Below are 20,749 nucleotides of genomic sequence, written 5' to 3'. Positions count from 1 at the left end.
ATGATTTTTTTGTTTTCAGGGTCTGTATTGTAGCACCCACCCACTGCCTCCTCCCTCAGAGCGGTTGGATAAAAAACACTTGATGATGTGCCAGGAAGTGTGCTTTTTTTTTTCTCTACGCCTGAGTTGCAGGGTTTTATCTTTCTCCAGTAACCAGTCCTGTCCGTGTACAATGATCTTCCGCAGTCTCAGTGGGACGCAAAGAGGAGAGGAGACACAAGGGCAGCAATTGCCCATGTCAGGGAACAGGAGAGCTGCCACTTCTGTTCTGCTCTCATTGACCAGGATGGTCAGCACTTTACTGGCTCTCCACCTTCCTCTACTGGTGGCTCTGCAGTACTGCCACAACACAACATTAATTGCATTACACCCAACCACAATGAGTGTACGCTGTTTATAGGTGACATGCATTCAAGCATTCGCTGCATCGGCAGAGGAAAATGTGGCCACACACTTAACTGGAGGAAATGAAAGAATTAGCCTCAATCAAACAGTTAAATCCTTGAAAGGAGAAAGAAAAAAGGACAGATGCATGATGACACTTGGGGAGGGTCATGGAAAGTCATATGACAACACAGAGTCACATGATGTCATGTGAGTAGAGCGCTTTGTGTCAATGGAGTACTAGCGAGCCTTTACAGGGCCTGAATAGTGAATAACCTACTTCTATTCATGCCTTTCCACCTCTAACACAGAGGAGGAAATTACCAGAGGGCAGCTGATGCAGTATTACCAGAATATCTGGAGCATCATCCAATGTTACTGTTAGGTTTTTACGACTCACTGTGTACTGCTCTGTTGTGATTTCTTCTCAGTTTTTCATCTCTTTTCATTTATTCCAACTGCAGTAAAAAGCTGAAATACTGAGTGCATTGTCAAACAGTACTTATAAATAACCATGAATCAACTGCTTGGTAAGAGTTCAAGGCCGTCAAGCACTCTTCTATTTTCAAGAAGTTTATTTGCTAGAACGTCATGTTATGATCCTTCAGCTGTAGCCTTGAAATGAGAACAAAAACACTAATACTTGAATACAATGATACAAACTGATGCAATATTATACTGCATCAGTTTTCAACCAACCCCTGAACAAGACTCCTTAACAACAGAGTGGCTGATTCACACTCAAAGACTACTGGCACCCTCTGCTGACCGTTCATGGTGACGGCCTGGATTAGTCTACTCTAGATGACAACTGGGTCAGTTTACTGACAATTAAGAAATCAAGGAAGAAATCACTTAAAAAATACAAAGGGTATAATAATTTTCCATCAATGGCAGAGCTAGTATTATTATTGTTATGTGTAGTTGCCACAAAGCTTGATCTTTATTCCAGTATCCAGTATTTACTAATCCTTCGACCTTGGTGCCAGCCTGGTTTAGTTCAGTTTAGAGAAAAATAACAGCAATCTGACCCACTGTTAGATACAGTAGATTTCACCACTACCAGTGGCATATGTGTGATTTCTCCAATGGTGTACCTGTGTGCCACTTGCAGGGTAATTGTAGTTGTCAGTTGTAGTTTGACTGTCCACTGCTGACATAGGAGTCAGGCTGTACAGTTGGCCTCCTAAAGTCAAGAGCTGGTAAACACCCAGGCCCACTTAGGTCCTCACTTTCTAGGATATTACAAAGTCTTAAGGTGAGGATGGCAAAGAGTGGCAGAAAGCCCAAGGTGTTAGTGTTAGACATTGTGAGGACATCTTATCAAGTGTTTTGGACTTGCTTGTCCCAGTTATAAATCACTGACCCTGTCCTAGTTTCCTCAAAACAGGGCAACATGTCTGTTGACGTCACTCCAGTTATTTTTTTCTTTCATTGAATATAAAAAGACAACAGCCATCTATTGTCTTTTCGGTCTTGTATGCTACACCATCCAGAACATCCAGAAATCTACAAAAGCACTCAACAATCCCAATGGCCTCTTTAAACAGCCCTCTATAAAAAAGAAGATGCATAATTACACTTATGAGGTCAGTTTTGTGCCTCCTACCAGCCGTTCAGCTTAACAGTTGAGGATAGGAAGCAGATCCTAGATCAGAGAGGGTTCCCTCTATAAAGAAATAGAGTTCGACTGATACATTGGGCCAATATTATGTGGCCCGATATATATGGATATGAGCCAGTCAGTGTTGTCCACCTCCAAAATGATGGAGGTTTCTCCCTGACCACAGCTAGTGAATATGTTTATATTATTTTTATTTATATCTCAGATGTCTGACCAGAGAAATCATTCCAGTGTGGTGTGAGAGGATTTTACTCTACAGCTTCAGGGGTGGCAGTCTGTAAAACCTGCAATGAAACCTGCCATAAGCAACCTTAAGGAGCTGCTAACCCACCTACAAGAATTTCAATATCCTGGGTTTCAATGAGAGGTTTAATGTCTCATGGTCTAAATGCTGTTTCAGAAGCTTTTCACCCTGACAAGAATAAAATCCTTGGAGAAACACAGAATATTTGTAATTGTTTGGGCACAAAAACAATGAATATCACCACAACACATCGGCACATCAGCTATCAGTAGCTTCAATCTAAAAATATCTGCATCGGTATCGGCCTTCAAAAACCCATATCAGTCGAGCCCTATAAAGAACACACAACAGCCGCCCCGGCTCCATCACCACCCTTCATGAACCCAATGACATTACAACCTGCAGTAGCCGTCATGCTCACTAGATGGTGACATCCTACTTGAAAACCTTCAAAAAAAAGTAAGTTGGGCCAGAACATGGAGAGTAGAAAAAAACCCCTCCTCAGATTACATTTGGGAGCACCAGAGTTTGGCTTTCCACAGCACCAGAATGGAGGACACGCACTTAACAGTTTCCAGTTCAGCTCCACTGGGCAAGGGGACACGAGAGCGACTGCACAGACAGATGGACTCAGAGCAGTAAAGACAAGCAGATGTTTTGGGACCCTGATCGCCAGTACAGCCCCACCACCCCCCCCCCTCCTCCTCCCCACCTTCAATACTGAGCAGCAACACTCAGAAAGAGAGACAAGGAGCAAAGTAGAAAGCGAGAGAGAGGAAAGGAGGGAGGGAGGGAGAAGGCGAGGAGGAAGTAAGGCAGGGAGTGTAAGCAGAGGAGAGAGGCAGAAAAGGAGAATGAGTAAGGGAGGGAGGGAGTGAAAGAGAAAGTGAGAGTGAGCGACACAGTGGGGAGCAGGAGAGCTGGGAGGAGAAAAGAAAGAGAAAGAGAAGAGAGGAGGGGGCAGGGGGGAGTGTTTTTATCCTCATGTGCACTCAGTCAGAGGGGTCAGTGAGTGCGCTTGTTCCTGGACGGCCTGTCAAAACAGCGCAGCTACCACAGTGCCTATTCAACACCGCCCCGTTCTGACACGCACGCGCACAGACCCATACAAACACGCTCGCTCACACACACACGCACAAGTGCACGAGGAGCCTCCATAAGCTTTTAATAATGCTCTTATTAGAGCCTTAGCGACAAGCCAACAACAGCATCAACACTGCCTTTGAGACCTGCGTCAGTGCACCAGCATCCACCGCAATTACATTTCGGCTCAGTCATAAACATGCACAGGCAAGTAAGTAGCTCCGGTGTGAGCGTGCAGGCGACTTGTAATGGAGAGTCGCAGAGGGAAATGTTTTCTTACCAGGTAGAGGAGGAAGGTGTGCAGGCCGGTGCCCAGCCCCACCGAGGACAGAATGCCCAGGCCGACCCAGTAGGCGCTCCACAGCACCTTCTTCTCCATGTAGCGCACGTACTGTGGAGGCCAGAGAGAGGGACGGTCAACCACATGGCAGAGACACATGCACCGAGCGAGAGGAAAACAAGGGGGGAGAGAGAGAGAGAGAGAGAGAGAGAGAGAGAGAGAGAGAGAGAGAGAGAGAGAGAGAGAGAGAGAGGGAGGGAGGGAGGGAGGGGGAGAGAGACAACAGACAGAAAGATAAAGAGAGACGGCAGGGCCGGAGTGAGAGTAGGTACGAGAGTGAAAGTGTGCAAAACAAAGAGGACTTTAAAGGGTGGGAGAGGGCAAGTGAGTGGTAGAGAAAGAGAGAGAGAGGGAGAGAGATAGAGAGAGAGAGAGAGAGAGAGACAGAGCTTGTTGTTAAGGAGTTTAGAGGACGGAGCCGTAGGGTAGGAGTGTTCAGTACACTGACAGAAGAACAGCATCATTATTCTTTTTGGTGGCAGCCAGCTCTTACACAACTAGTAAAGTGAGGCAGGCCAAAATCTCTCTCTCTCTCTCTCTCTCTCTCTCTCTCTCTCCCTCTCCCCTCCTCTTCCTCTTTCTCCGCTACCACTATCACTCTATCACTCTCCTCACGCCAGGGCAGGTTGTTTTAAGGAGGAAGCATGGAGTGTGTAGATTACGGGAAGAAGGGAGGGAGGGTGGGTTTGCGGGGGCTGTTTCTGACGGAGGACTCCATTTCCCAGGGAACCCGGCAAAACAAAAACAGCACACACTGTTTCTCTCACTGCTGGCAGAGCGCTGGGAAGTGCAGTGCCAGCCATGGCCAATTGTTTTGTGTGGTTGCTGAGAACTGATTACGCAACTCAGGACTCGCCGTTTAAAGTTGAAAAAGAAAAAAACTATTTATGGCTGTAGGTTTCAAATACTATGGCTCATGGCAGGAAAAACACTGAGTAAAAAAATAGGGAGGGGTTCTTGTGAGATCTACAGGATAGTCTGCCGTGGTTTACACACAAGTAGTTTGCTCAGTTATCTGGGGACATCGGCAATTAGGGTAAAACTGAACTGTTCATAGGCTTCTGAAGACTAAGCCTTGTGAAAAGTTAATAATTAACCCCACTTATCCCTCTCAAGGGGAGTTTTCTGCGTACTATCATGATAGACGGTTGCACTACCAGTCGCACTGAATCAACACTGCTACGATAGGACTTAAGTATATAATCAGTGATGTGGTGGTAAATTAAAAGGTGGGTAAACTATGACCTCCAGTCGATGATCATCATAAGGCAAACAACCACCAATATAAACATTAATTTATGCCTTTTCCCCCCTTAAAAGACCCAAACGTCATATGACTTACATCAGTTTTACACTACTTCCAATAATGTTTACTATACAAGGACCTCATAAAGATTAATGTCAGGCTAAAAAGGTCGGTCAACTCTATACAATCATTTATATCTAAATATTTATTATACATGTATAGCATTCATTCACCTTCTGGTGTGTTCCTTCAATACGGTAGGCAATGGAGAGGAGGATCAACAGGACCAGTAAGCCAAATGCTGTCTGTCTTTGCTGCCAGAGCCTGGGTAGAGGAGAGGAGAGGAAGAAGAAAAGAGAATGATGGAGGCAAGGGGGCAGAAGGACAGACGAAAAAAAGATTAGAAGTATTGGAAGTATGAGCGTGGAAGTATTAGAAGAATGACTGGAGTGTGTTTAACTGGGTGTTTAAGCTAAGGATTTAACACTCCCCATCCTAGGGCTGGGCGATTAATCGAATTTTATTTTCGATTACGATTTTGGCTTCCCACGATTATGAAAACAAGAAAATCGAGATAAAACGATTTTTGTGCCTCATTCCGTTTAGCAATGTTGCTCTCGTTTTGTCTTGTGTTGTAAATCCAGCGCACCCCTTTCCTCCGCAACGGTGCGCTCCGCTCCGCCCCTCCTCCAAAGCCCAAACATGCTGTGGTATAGTTTCAGCTGGAGTCGGTAACAGAGAGCCGGCCGGCGCGTTTCTCCGTTTATTTTTAAACCTTCCTTGGTAGAAGATGACAGAAAGAGAGCCGTTGGTCGACAGGAAAGGTAAAAAAAAAAAATCATTGGTGTGGAAACACTGTACAGACCCACGGTGCGTGTTCAATTGCACTGAAGCACTGCGACATGGTTAAATTACCTAATTCCACTAACGTTACGTAAATACCACGAGGTAACGTTAAAGTCACCTACCGTTAAAGTCTGTAGGGCAGCGAAGACAAGTTACTGTCTACAAATCCCCGTTACTGACTGTGGTATGTTAAGTTTCACTTTTGTTTTCACACCGCGAGACCCCAAATTACAGACGTGATGTGATGCGACATCAGTCAGTCAGGTGCCTCTGTTACCTGACTAAGTGACTGACTGAAAGAATATAGAGATATAGTTTACCAATATGTTGAATATTTTGCAGTAGGTTGTGACAGTGCACTACAACATAGTCGGTGTTATTTATTTTTTATATATTATTTATTTTAGTTATTTATTTATCTCATTTTTTTAACTTTTATTTATTTATTTATTTGCATTTATTTCTTTGTTTTTCAGTTCAATTATATTTAAAGTTCAAAGAAATCCAATGGTTTTTTTTTAAAAGTTCAATAAATGCATGATGTTCCCAAAGTCAATGAGTAATCGTGTTAAATAATCGTGATCTCAATATCAATCAAAATAATCGTGATTATGATTTTTGCCATAATCGTGCAGCCCTACCCCATCCCCAAACTGTCCAAATCTTGTTCAACTTACCATTTACTGGATTGAATAAGGAGCTAATTAAATCGCTATACTGAATCAAGATCAAATGCTGAAACATATCTAAGTTCTATATGAAACTACATGCTTTGACAGTTATCTCCATGTCCTGTTGCACTTCAGTTATTTGTGAATATACTTTACTATCTCAAAGCCAGAGATGAGAAAGCAGAACTTGTTCTGCTTCCCTTTATTTTGTTTTTGTAGTAACAAAAAAAAAAAAGAAGAATGTGAGTAAGACACTACCAAGCACAATTATTTGACGAGTAAAAACAAAACATTTCCTGGTTGTCACAAAATATAGGTTATAGCAAACATCCTGAGTGTCCACAAAAGTCAGTCTCCTATTCATTGTCAATGGAGAAACTGGTTCCTGTGCATCTTTATCATACACTGGAAAACTGCTCCTCAGGTTTCTCACTTTGGGAATGGCTTATCTATCTTCACAGATTTAAACTGATCTCTCTAATGCTCTCTAGAACTATTTATGCGAATTCTCGAGTGGAATGGTATTCCACTTTTATTGTTTATAATCATCATATTTGAGCACAATTTGCATCTGAATACACATGAACAATCATGCTACAAAACAATAATGCATAATATACAGTGAGCTCAAAAAATATTTGGACTGTGACACATTTTTGAGGTTTTGCCTCTATACTCTTACTACTTTGGACATAAAACGACACAATCACTATGGTGTTTAAATGCAGACTGTGCTTTAATTTGAGGGTAGTCATACTGGACGGATTTTTACAGAACTACAGCCCTTAATGTGCATGCCCCCCCCTCCCCATTTCACAGTCAGTGTGTCTATTTCCATCTTAAGTAAAACAAGTATGGCGAGTAAGTATGTTGCTGTCCTATTACTTTCAAAGCTCACTGTGCATACGCTCTAAATTATAAACCACTTCTATCAACATACAGGATAAACTGGTAGACTAAGCCGTAGCGTATTAGCATGGCTCCCCCTGCGGTAGTAAAAACAGCATGTGTTTTGAGGGTGGGTGAACAGCAGCTTCTCTCAGGCTGAACACTGCTCGTGGTGCTTGTGGCTCACCACATCCTCTTGTAGTTTAGAAAATAAACATGTTGTCCTCACACAGCTAACCGCAAAGGCCTCCCCGAGCGTACACCCTGACCTTCTTCTGGGCCCCTCTATGTCAACAAAGACTATTAGGTGAGTATAAAGCATGTTGTGCAGCACAGGGCTGGGAGAGTTCGTCATCAAAGAAAACACTGACGTACTCTGGATCGACGCCGGTGCTTTACTGTGTGTGGGAGCGGTAACATCAGGTAACGTCATCAGTCAGCCAGGAATAACTGGGTTAAGCTGCAAAAGCAACAGAGTGCTGTGGCTGTGTCGTCACCTTGTCAGCTCTAACACCAGTGACAACGCAGGGCAATGGCAAACAGTGATAAACAAATCTTGTGGTGTCTCTTCTAAGTCGAGTTAGAGGTTTCATTAGGCCAACAACTGAAGACTAAACTATGAGGGAGGAGACGTCTGGTTTGATAGCAGTGAGACGATCAAGGTCACCTTCTGTCTGGCACTTTGTGTTTGTGTGTGTTTGTGTGTGTGTGTGTATGTGTGACAGAGACAGAGAGAGAAAGAAAGAATGAAAGAAAGAAAGAAAGAGAGAGAGAGATGAACTATGAAGCTATTTCTTCACAACCATCATCTTCCTGTGTTTGTTGAAGAATGATATGAAGAACTAACACCTTTTACTTCACACGTAAAACTATACACACACCAGATAAACACTGCATATCTGCTCTAGTGTAGCTTTGGCATCGTTAAACAACTTAAAGGGGAAGTTCAGAACAAAACGAAAATGCAGTCATTACCTACTCACACCCTTTTCAGTCAGTAGGACCACCAAACACAGAGTAAGTTATCCTCTGTAGTTCCATCTCAGCCTTCACCGAAACTATTCAAGGTTTTTAGAGCTCTAAAAAAATGTCCATCAAATATCTCCAGACAGCTTGTGCAGCATAATCCAAGTGTTTTGTAGCCAAACAATTACACTTTGGGTCAGAAAGTCTAATATTTACCTCATTCTCTCCTATAAGTCGCTTGCTAAATTACTCTGTGTTTGGTTTTCGTGCAAACTTCAGCAGAGTTTCGACTGACATGGGGGTGAGTAGTTAATAACTGAATTTTCATTCTGAGGTGAACTATTCCTTCACTGACCAATATATCAATTTCATTGCAACATGACATGCAGCCATTCAAGTGGACATGTTATTAAGAGGGAGAAAACTGTTCAATCCACAGAACCAGGCCAGTGTTTGGAAGTGTGGGGGAGTGGGGCGTCTCACCTCCATATCCACTCTTTGAGGGAGTTGAGCAGCTCCAGAATAAAGTAGTGCAGCGTGAGCAGAGGTTTCTTCCATAACACCAGGGTCTCTCGCTCCTCCCTGTCCCTCTGCTTCCTCTCATCCACAGACAGCACCGAGCCTGGCCACACAGCATGGATATTACATGCACACACACAGCCAGGCACACACAAAAACACACAGAGAAACATTATGGGAAAATTATCATACTGACATTATTTCGAAAGATGTTGCAATTGCAGCATCAGATGCAATAATTAGTATTTCAAGTACCATTCCTGGACTGAAGTACATTTCTCTCATTTTAAGATGTAGATACTGCATTCTTTCATATTCTTATATCAACATGAGTTCAATATGTTGCTCAGTACTAAGTTATATATGTTTATTACCCATCAGCTGTCCGTTGTGCTGTTCCTTGACCCCTAGACGCCTCTGAGGTAGATCGCCTTCTGCCCCGCTCTCTGCCATCGTTAACTAGGGAAGGAGGGCTGCCGAGAGAAGAGATAGGCCTTCAACGCACTTCAACGCACTTCGACACACTCTCCATACTCTCCACAAGCACACACACTGCTCACCAACACACAAACTGACACGAGCCCAACGCAAAAGCAAAAGTCTCACCCACACACCTCACACTCAAACACATACACATAAACTCACACACAGACCAGCGGGTAGTAAAGTGTTGCCCTAGTGCTGTGTGCTGCAGATTACTGGTAACCCAATCAGGGTTGTGCATGGCCTGATGATGCCCGCCTCTGCACTCTGCCTGCCACCGGCCTGCCAGCCCGTTGACTGCCTGCTGAGTACTTAAATTAGCCTCAATGTTGACACTAAGGGCACATGCGAGTCTTGTTAATTTTCCTATCTATACACTCAGGCCGAAGTCCACCTCCCTTGGTGGCGAGGAGAGTTACACAGTGGAAGGAACAGGTATCATAAATAAGGGGTGAAATTGATATGGACAGCACATGGCAATGCTCGCTGTAATAAGATCTTACTTTTTGGTTTTAGAGAGTAAAATCATGCACATTGTTTTCTTTGCATTTTGATTGTTTTATCATATTATCATACAGTACAGAAACTGCAGGAGGCTGGTGTGAGATACAAGAGAGAGATTCAAACTCATTCATACACACACACACACACACACACACACACACACAAGCACACGTGTGCGCGCACATATACGCACAAACGTACAGTACATGCATGTGCAGAGAGCGTGTCACTACAGAGCCTTGGGTCTCTCAGGAATCTGTCAGTGAGAAGTGAGATGGGGACTCTGACACGGAGGTATGCAGCTCACCATCTGGTGGAATTGTCAGTGTCTCACACACACACACACACACAAACACACTCAGAGCCTAATCCCTCTATCCTGTGCCCTAGCTCTGGGCCTCTGGCTCCAGTTTCCATACATCCAGGCCGGGCTGTCAGCCTACAGACACAGCACAGCACTGATTTTACAAGAGCCCATGATGGCTCTTTAGAACCTTTAGGAATTTACTAGATATATTCTGAGGCCTGCGAGGGGAAGCTGGCTCCGTGCCTCTCCCTTTGTGAGAAATGATAGCCACTTGAAAGGCAAGTGATGACTTGGAAGAGATCCAGATTGTTGCTGCAATAGAAGCGACATTTCCAAAATGTTTATCCGGCCAAAGTGGGCTAGGGATCTGAAAAGGTTGAAGACCACACTAGCTAGATACGCTCAGGTGTCAAGTGTTTTCCCCAAGGACGCACAGATGCATGCACATGCATGCATGCACGCACACACATAAACACACACACATACACACACAGAAGCACTGAACAATGAGGTTATGAGGATATGAGCAGACTGATTGAGGCTATGAGCAGACTGATTCGTGCAACTTAGTGCCACTCACTTGCAGAAAAATAAAAAGCTCTACTCAGACAATTAGGCTAAACTGCAAAGCATTTGGAGAGTTGCTCTAGATCTTCTCAGGGAACAACAAACAGAAAAGCTATTCATCGCACAATTTTTACCTTGATGTGCGCATGCTCAACAAAGAAAGCACTGTGCCCATGCTTCCTGCACAGTGGCATTTAATACTTCCTATTATTTTTCCTTTAGCACAGAGGAAAACAATGCATAGCGCAACAAAAGGGCTCGACAAAGTGCGTCAGTGTCTACTATCCTGTTTGCCTCACTAATGATGGACATTGGTGCCAAACAGGGAATTTGGTGCAAAACAGGAACCAACACCACCTAGAATACAAGTGTGTCCTTTACAATGAGCAACACCTGTTTTAATGTAATGTATTACTCTATACAATAAATGTCTAGTAATAGTGTCATAACAACAATAGTATGGCTTGTGGTAGATATACAGAAGCGCACAAGTGCTCCAGGACTCGATTGCGCAATCACTTCCTCCAAAACAACAGACTACACCAGACCTGTTGAGTAGCCAAGCTCGTGCTGGGAACAATAAGAAACTCAGCACAAGGCAAATAAACTGTAGGATGAGAAATTTAATAAGTTACAACAAATACTCAACTGTCAAGCAAACATCACCCCAGTGCATTGGAGAGAGATTAGAAGTTCATGAAGAGTAAAACAAAGCTGGGTTCTAAGTCAGCAGCCTGTTTTTTCAATGCATTATGCAGAGAAAGTAAACTCACCGTTCAGCTGGTGTTTAATCCACAACGTGCTCTGCGCTCAGATAAAACTCTGGTGGAGCCCCAGTGGCAATGTAGGGCAAAAGTATGCTACCCATGAACTGCATCATAACTTGAGTGCGGGGTGTGGTGATGGAGGGGGCCAGCGAGGGATAGCGCACTGAGAGAGGACTGTCGGGGGAGGGGAGAGCAGACTGACAGAGAGACACGGGCAGACAAGAGACGTAGGGAAATGACAGAAAGAGAGAGAGAGAGAGATCTCATCAGTTGCCTGCTCGAACCTCCAGAGAACCAGTCTAATTAAAAAAAGTCTATAAATAAGTGGATCATTTTCCTGGAGCGCACTTCTAACGCTTCTCAGTCCTCAGTAGGTTTCACATAGAAAGTGAGCGGCATTGGGGCAAAGAGAACTCGGCTTGTTCCAAAAGTGAGAGAGACACCCCAGGACATCGCGTTTTTCAGGTCAGAACTAGAGACTGAGGACTTCAACTATATCGCTGTGAGGAGTTTTAGTGTCACTGTGTTTATCGGGGGGTTAAAAAAAAAGGTTTTGAAGTGAGAAAAGTATTTCAGAACACATTTGGGCCATTGCTCTCCACCAGGTCACTCTATTCCCACCGATGGAATTTGTTTTCTGATAGGTGTGAGGCGCATAATGAGTGCCCGTAACACTACGTTTCCTGCAGTTCCTGCTGGGTGATGCCAGCTTGACGGCCTATTCTGTATGATCTGAACGCAATTCAGAGTTTCTGCGTCTCTGTCTCCTGGGATATTGGTAAGAAGAATCAGTAGGAGTAGATTTCAGGTTGACAGAGCCTTTTGTGTCATTTCTCTACATCATCTGAGGCTATTCATGACATTGCTGGTAGAAATATTCTTCAGCAAGTGGAAAACTCGCACATCCAAAAAGGTTTGTCCAGGTGGAGAAAAGCAGTAGACTCAACAATGAAAAAAACGTAATCAGAAGAAGGTCCAGTTGGACTGGAACTTTACTCTACAATTAAAAAAGGTGTTGCATTGCAAGTAGCAGAGTGCAGGAGTTTTTTTCATAGTAGAAATATTCCACCTTAAAGTACAAGACATTAGGGATGGGATGATGTATCGAAATTCAATATATCGCAATACAAAATTGTGACAATATGCATCGTGGGGCAGGAAAATGAAATGAATGAATGATATATTAGCTCCATTTTATTCTGCTGTAGTAATCACAAATGAGACGCTTGACCATCACAATTTCACAAGCTTTCCATCCAAATTCTATTATTTTTACTTTGTAATGACATTTTAAAATTATTTACATTTTAGCAAGCCAGTGCCATTGCTAGAAAGATCTGTCTCAGAAATAAACATAAGTCTGCACAGTCAGACTGATTGTTGTCATTGAACTTTTATTTATTGCATATCAAATTGTATCGTGAGATGAACATACCGTCCCATCACTACAAGGCACGGGTAACATTCTGTGTTCAGCACGGCCTCTGGCAGCAGAAGTCATAGCAGAGAAGTTAGATCAGTAACTCTCTGTCTCGACCTGTAATATAAGAGTGCTGAAAGGTCATTGAGTAATTTATGTGGGAGAGGCATCTGGATAAAAAGAAAGCAACTGTCGACCTGCAGACTGATGCAGCAGACAGTGATGGGTACTGAAGCTGCACTCTGCAATAAACTCTGCAGGACAGAGTGATAAATTCTCCCTGGCAGTTTAAGGACAGAAGCTGCAGCGTGTATGTGACGCCACAGAGGAGTCTAATGTCACCTGAGCCACACTTTTGTTATTTTCAAGGGCAAAACAAGACTTGCTATACCAAAAGCCAAGTTTAACTCTAACTTTTTAAATGAAGATATCAAAAATAGCTTTTTGGGTGGCCTAGTGGTTAGAGACACGATCCTTCAACATGAGGACCCAGATTTAAGCCGCCATATTGGCAAACATCCACCCGGCTGAAGTGTCCTTGAGCAAGACACTGAATCCCTACCGACTCCACGGACGCTGTTCTGTAGCTGACCCTGACCTTTGACCTTCATGTGGGGGGGGCATAAGAGAAGAGAATTTCCCATCAGGCATCAATAAAGTGTCACGTTATTATACCGTCATTCATGCACACTGTCACGACTATCAGGAGCAGCAGTCAAACAATTTTCAGTGTTGAAAAACTGTAAAGACAGACAATAACTATCAATGACCGAAGAGTCACAGCAATATCTCAACATTATAAGAGGAGGTTTATCATCATAAGTATATCAATTGCCTGATAACAATATCCAACACACTGAGGAAAAAACACAATGCTGTACCTTTTGTCACTGGAACAGTAGCTTCTTGGTTCTGCCCCACTGACAAAAGATATATATAGCCTACTTTCCTGAGAGAAAACCAAGAGGTCAAAGAAAACTATCCCGATATTATTTTCACAGTAAGCCTTAATGAAAGCAGACCTCTATATTTTTCCAATAATTCACTCATAACTCCCTGCTTCGTGCAATGAAAACAACATATACCTGCATATACCTGAGGCAATAACGTAAATTAATCATGTTCAAGTACATAACCTTGGCAAAAACAGCCATCCATAATTTAATTCAATACACAGCACATGCAAAGGAACAAGAAAAACTCCTCTGTCACTTCTCAGCCAACCGACTTTCAGCAGCTGTCTCAGCAGAGGCATGCCAGTTCACAGTCAGCAGACTATCTATAGGCTGGATCTTGGCAGCTCATATCCATGCTGTGCCAGGTCATGTCAGGCAACACTGTTAATTCATGCAATACTAATTTACATCAAGCCTACCTGCCGAACATGTGAGAGGAGGAAAAGTAGAGAGCTCTCACTCTGCCCCGATTTCTGGATACTGAAAATGTCATCATGAAACTGGCCTATCCGAGTCTGCTCTCAATATATAGAGGGCTTTCAGGTGACATGATGCACCCTCTGGTGGCCATGTTGGAAGTCCTCAGCTCTTGGTCAACAACAGCTCAGAACTGCTGATTGCATTTCTTAATTTAAGACTTGGTGGTCTCTACAGTATGGAATAGACATGGTTAATATCTGAGCTGTTTTTGACTGGAAACTGATCACTTCATCACTGATACAGCTGACTGACTTTGTATTGAGATGTCAGTTTGTTCGCTAACTAGCTAGCTAACCATTTTATGTGGTCAGCTCACCATCACTGTCTTATTAACACATCTGATTTGAGCAATAACATTACCTAGGCAATACCTACCTAGCATTAGTAGTAGTGGCTAGTAGTTGTGTAGATTAACATTGGTTGCTTCGCTGAATTAGCCTGCTAGCTAGTTAGCTAGCTAAGAAAAACAAAAGTACTGTAAATTTGTAAACAAATCTTCCTCCATTTCACTTTTAGGCTTACAGTATTACTGAATGGACCTACACCCACACCATGATTATCTTTTTCAGGTATCTATTTGCATAAAGCCAGTTCTCCAATGGCTATGGCACAAGCATGGTGTCTGGGAAATTTATGGTGCAAGTTCGAATCCAACCCAGAACATTTGTTGTGTGTCATCCCCCTCTCTCTCACAGTTTTTTCTGACTCTCTTAACTTTAAACAGTTTAATAAAGGGAAAGAAATTGCCAAAAAAAATAATCTTCAACAAAAAAAACATCTAAGGTTTACTGTACCAAATTACACCCAATAGCAGGAGGATTATGCTGCATTCCATTGGAAGTCGGAGGTCGGTAGTTCTGAGTTGGAACTACCGACCCCCGATCTAAATGCGTTCCAGTGCGTCTTCTCGGGAAACATGGACGCAACAGCCTTTGCCCATTAACGTTAACGGTAGCTATTTGACAGCTCTAGTTATGTTAGCAGGCGAGTTCATACAGCAAAGACTTCTATCTACTAACGAAGCACAAGTTAACTGAATTACGTTACAAATGGAAACTACAAAGTTGTTACAACACGTTTGCATAACACAAAAACTACATATCAAGTAAAATCAAGTTTTATTAAGTACGGATTGATGCTGTGACATCAGCTGTGTTTATGTCGGAGAACTCGTGCGAAAATAATTCCGACTGGGAACTCCGACTTGAACTACCGTTCCTTTGCACTTTTCCGTGTTGGAAGTCGTTTTTCTCCGAGTTCCGAGTACCATGGAATGCAACATTAATCCATGACTTGCAGTGACATCATTGTTGTGTTGGCACCGCCATATTGACTCCTGAACAGCATTCCATTATGACTACAGACTGTACAACAAGCATACATGAACAAGCAAACGTTTCACCTGACTGCAGAAGAAAAGGAAGATTTAAAAAAAGATTTAAGTTCTTGAAGGATGTGACCCATGATGTGACCCTTACCTTCTGCCTCCAACATGGCTGCCACCACTAAAGTCTGAAGATAAACTCCCAAATCTGCATTACTTGATAACATAGCGATGGTAGGCACATTCTCTCAGTAACTGTGTATGTTTTTAAGACTCAAACAAGGGAGTCAGTATGGCGGCGTCAATAAAACAGTGACGTCACTGCAAGAGACAGGAAGGTGAGACAGATTTTCACCATTGAGTGAGTATCTTCCTAAAAAAACGATCTTTGCTAGCAAGAGTCAGGTGCGAGACGCAGCGACGCCTATCTAGTTTTATTGGTACAAAACAATTAAACGAAAGAAAAACATGGCAGACTTAATATTTTATCAGTTTGTGTTTTCAGTTAATGACGTCATGAAGCAGCGTACACCCACATGCATGTAATTTCCCTCTTTGTTACCTTTACCTTCACTGTCGGGCTGTGTGTCTCTCTAACTCCGCAGCCTGAAGCAAACCAGGAAACAGACACAGACGGTTTTTCATGAATCCTGTCCTTCCGTTAACGCACATTTCGGGTGGCAGTTTGTTGTGCAGTAAACGAAGTAATAAAACACCTGCGTTTGACGGTGAAGGTAGGAGAAATGTTATTACGCAGCTGTCCATATTGCCCGTCTCTTACCTAACAGCCCGCTCCCTCCCTCCTCCCCCCGTGTGCCTCAAAGCCACAAGAAAAGGTCTGCTTGCTTTAGTGGCGTTGTATTGTACTGCTCCCCCTTTCTTTTATTTTTGTAGCCAATTTAATTCAGTGATTGATTAATTGATTGGTTGAGCAATCTCGTCAATTCTGTTTATTCATTCATTTAGTAACGAATTTATTTATTTACTCACTGACTTGTGCTGTTTATTTATTTGTTTGTTTATTCGTTTTACTCGTTTGTTTATATGGTTGTTTTTTTAATTAATTATTTTAATTTGAGTATGTTCATACATTCAAATTAAAATAGCATACATAATTTTAGCGCTTTTTCATACAACTATGAACTATTACATAAATATTACATACAACTATTAACTATTACATATATAAGTACTTTGCACAGAATGTTAAATTTATAGGTTATTTTGTTAATAGTAATATGCAATATTTTCTTTCGTGTATCGTGACGTCATCAGTAGGGGACCAAAAAAGAAGAAGAGAGGCAGATGAAGTTGCTAGCACGTTGGACCGGCAAGCAGGTATGAAACAAGTTTTATAAAACGGTTAATCTAAATTCTTCCACCAAATTGGCACTTGCGGGACGTGAAATGCAGTAACAAGTGTCTAATAACCTGTGAAATAATATCCTCTGTCCTGTAGCAGCGTCCTCGGGTAGGAAAGTGAGCGGTCTCGGTGCTAGCTAGCAAGCTAACTAGGCTAGTTTTACATACAAGTGACATCCTAAAACAGTATTATTAGATGAATTATTGAACTAGGAGATACCTGCCGTGTTTATAATGCCAGTAATAAGCCTAACTAGCTCGGTAATCTCTACCTGCGATTTTCAATGATGCTGAAGTCTTTAAACTTGTAACCAAGAAGTTAGGTTGTGAGACTTTGCTGTTTAGGCAACTGGGTTAATTAGACAGATAAGTTAGGAGCTGTAAAACAGAGATTCACACATATTTGCTCAGATCTAAAATCCCTGACATGGTGGAATGAAAATATGGGTACACTACGACCTCGAGTCAGAGATACTTATCAGGCAAGCAACCACCAATATAAACAGTTATACTTCCAGGAAAGCCTTTGTTCAAGATTCAAGATTCAAGATTAACTTTATTGTCCCACAAAGTGAAAAATTTGGCTTGGGCTTTCACCCATGCTGCAGCCGTAAAAGACAAAACATTCCACATACAAAAAACATACAAAGATGTTAGTAAATAAAAACATACAGCAAGGTTCCTAAAAGCACCTATAGACAAACAGAAGAAACAAACACATCAATAAAAGCAAAGATCTGCCCAAATCTCCAGTGTCCATCTTGGCCTTGTCCTTTTCTTATCTGTCGCTATTTAAAAGTTTTATTGACACAGGGATAAATTAATTTTTAAATCTATTTAACCTGCAACAAGGGACTCTGAACCTCCTCCCAGAGGGCAGTAGCTGATACTCAGTGTGTAGAACATGGGATGGGTCAGTAACTATCCTATTGGCTTGCCTTAGAGTAGCCTGTTCGTAAGTAAACTGCAAGGATGGATGCTGTCTTACCCCTATAGTCTTCCATGCAGTCTGCATCAATCGGACCAGTTTGGACTTTAGTTGCACGGAGAGGTTACCAAACCAAGCTGTGATGCCGTATCTGATAAGGCTCTCTAAGACTGCCTGATAAAAGACTAACATACATTTTTGATCAACACCATGAACTCTAAGTCGATGCAGGAAGTGCAGTCGTTGTTCTAATCTGCAACAAAGACTGTCCACATGGGTGTTCCAGCAGGTTAATGAGTTGTCAATAAAAACACCAAGGTATTTGTATGAGGAGACCTGTGAGATGGTTTCATCGTGGATGACCACAGGCCTGTGGTCGCCAACTCCCCTGGGGTCAAACACCATCTCCTCAGTCTTTTTAACATTCAAGACAAGGTGGTTATCATCACACCATTTTACAAACCTTTGTATCTCTGACTAGTAGTCAGATAGATCGCTATCCTTTTTCATTAAAGCTAAGATGGCAGTATCATCTGAGAATTTAATGATGTGATTGTTAGGGTTATAGCTTCTACACTCGTTAGTGTATAAGGTAAAAAAGGACAGGTGTACTGACACAACCCTGGGGGGCTCCCGTGCTCAAGGTTCTAGGTTCTGAGAGAGCACCATTAACACTGACCTGTTGTTTACGATTGGTTAAAAACAAGTGGTACCATCCAATAATGAGAGGGTGGACATTAAGGTCATTCAGCTTCTTAATTAATAGATGCGGCTGTACCGTATTAAATGCTGAACTAAAATCTACAAATAAAAGACGTACATATGAGGTAGGATCCTCTAATTGCTTAGATATAAAATATACCATGGCTACGGCCGCATCGTCCGTACCTCTATTACACCTATAGGCGAACTGAAAAGGATCTAGTGAGCAGCTGACTTCTGTTTTCAATAGGTTGATAATGATTTTCTCGAAACACTTCATAACTACTGAAGTCAAAGCAACTGGACGGTAGTCATTATTTTCCTTACAGCATGCTTTTTTTGTTTGTTTTTGTTATCTTATGTTAAAAACATATCTTTATATAACTTGCATTGTTACTACTTCCTATGACGTTTACCCTGAATTTTCCTCGTAAAGATTTATGCCAGGCTAAAAAGGAGGATAAAGTCTATTCAAATATTAAGATGAGTAAACTGAATTTAGGTGTAGTTTAGGAATTAAGGCAGGACTTTAATTTATTACAGACAATGTTAAGTCTCTGTCACAATCTCTTTTTGCCTATATCCAGTCAAACTGTATTAGCTGTATGTATTAGGTGACATCCCTCTGGTTCTGTTTTACAGGTTTAACAGAACATGGATTCCCTATACGGCCCGTTGGCTTTGGGCATCGTGGCAGGATTGGGCTGTGGACTTTGCCTCGGGTGGCACTTCCGGGCTCGCTTTGGCAAGTCATCCAAAAGCCTCATAACGGCGGTGGGGAATGGCACCGGCGACGCAAGCGTGATGGGAGAAGGAGGGGAGTTCAAGATGATTCTGGTGGTCCGAAACGACCTGAAGATGGGCAAAGGGAAGGTAGCCGCCCAGTGCTCCCACGCCGCCGTGTCGGCCTACAAGCAGCTCCACCGCAGGAACCCCGAGCTTCTCAAACAGTGGGAGTACTGCGGCCAGCCCAAGGTGGTGGTGAAGGCCCCCGACGAGGAGAGCTTGATTGATCTTCTGAGCCACGCCAAAGAGGTGGGGCTTCCTGTCAGTCTGATCCAGGATGCAGGGAGGACACAGATCGCACCGGGGTCACGCACCGTGCTGGGAGTGGGACCAGGCCCGGCTGATCTAGTGGACAGAGTCACGGGACACTTGAAGCTCTACTAGATTTAAATGCCATTTCTTTGTTGTAACTATCTGTAATTTAAACTAAGTTGGGCTGCAATGAGTTTGTATTTTTATATAAGAACATGAGCTATTAGACATTGATTTCATTAAAAGTCCAAAGTTGATTTTTGTGTTGTCATAATGTTTTTATGCATTTAAACATTACCATTAGAAATCAGCCAACCCTTACTTGGAACAGTGGTTTGTTTTGCATATTACTCACATATTTCTCCATGGTGATGAATCTTTCCTGGAGCTAAACATATCCAAAACAAAGGATATGATCATAGATTTCAGAACTCATGCTTCAATTTATGATACTACGATCATTAAAGACCAGGCTGTGGACTGTGTAGAAAGCTACAAGTATCTTGGGACAGTCATAGACTCTAAATTGACCTTCGAGAAGAATTGTGAGGCAGTGTGTAAAAAGGGACACCAGCGTTTGTTTTGTCTCAGAAAACTGTCCCGTTTTCACATTGATAAAACCATGACGACCCTCTTTTATCTGGCTTTTATTGAATCAATCTTGTCTTTTTCCCTTGTGTCATGGTTTGGTAACCTGTCTCTGCAAAACAAAAATTCTCTAAACCAAATTGTCAAGTGGGCTAGTAAGCCTATAGGTGAGTCTCAACTCAACCTATCAGTTCTTTACTCCACACAGCTGCAGCGTGAGGCGAGCTCTATTCTTCAAGACTGTTCCCATCCTTTACAGAGCGAATTCCAGCTCCTTCGCTCCGGCCGTCGGTCTGTGGCCCCGAGGTGGAGAACAAAACCATACAGAAATACTTTTGTACCTGCAGCCATTGCACTACTAAACAAAGCTAGCACGAGATGATGCACTTTGCCCATGCATGGCACTTTAAGCTTTTGAGGGAGTGTGTGTGTGTGTAGAAGCACTTTGTCATGACCTTCTTAGGAGTTTTTATATTTTAATACTATTTTGAAATTATTGTTTTAAGTCTTTC

General features: G+C 42.6%; 2 protein-coding genes across 3 annotated transcripts in view; one reads left to right on the top strand and one right to left on the bottom strand.

The window, feature by feature from the left end:
- Positions 1 to 11,558, bottom strand: part of LOC139910880 (vacuole membrane protein 1-like) — a 58,861-nt gene extending 47,303 nt beyond the window's left edge. For both annotated transcript variants that reach the window (XM_078286736.1, XM_071898332.2), the window contains exons 1-5: positions 11,446 to 11,558; positions 9,186 to 9,284; positions 8,776 to 8,914; positions 5,155 to 5,245; positions 3,616 to 3,726 (exon numbers count right to left, since the gene is read on the bottom strand). In XM_078286736.1, the coding sequence (XP_078142862.1) occupies positions 3,616 to 3,726; positions 5,155 to 5,245; positions 8,776 to 8,914; positions 9,186 to 9,264 (420 nt within the window). In that variant the 5' untranslated portion in view covers positions 9,265 to 9,284; positions 11,446 to 11,558. The remainder of the gene's footprint in view (positions 1 to 3,615; positions 3,727 to 5,154; positions 5,246 to 8,775; positions 8,915 to 9,185; positions 9,285 to 11,445) is intronic.
- Positions 11,559 to 16,334: 4,776 nt separating this feature from the next.
- Positions 16,335 to 19,906, top strand: ptrh2 (peptidyl-tRNA hydrolase 2). Its single transcript, XM_071898383.2, has 3 exons — positions 16,335 to 16,353; positions 16,895 to 16,957; positions 19,254 to 19,906. Exon 3 carries the CDS (start codon positions 19,266 to 19,268, stop codon positions 19,779 to 19,781), a length of 516 nt encoding a protein of 171 aa, XP_071754484.1. The 5' UTR covers positions 16,335 to 16,353; positions 16,895 to 16,957; positions 19,254 to 19,265; the 3' UTR covers positions 19,782 to 19,906.
- The last annotated feature ends 843 nt before the right edge of the window (positions 19,907 to 20,749 follow it).

This window comes from Centroberyx gerrardi, chromosome 11 (genome assembly GCF_048128805.1).
Source record: "Centroberyx gerrardi isolate f3 chromosome 11, fCenGer3.hap1.cur.20231027, whole genome shotgun sequence".
Lineage (NCBI taxonomy): Eukaryota > Metazoa > Chordata > Actinopteri > Beryciformes > Berycidae > Centroberyx > Centroberyx gerrardi.
Note: the sequence above shows the minus strand (reverse complement) of the source record. Positions and strands in the feature narration are given on the sequence as shown.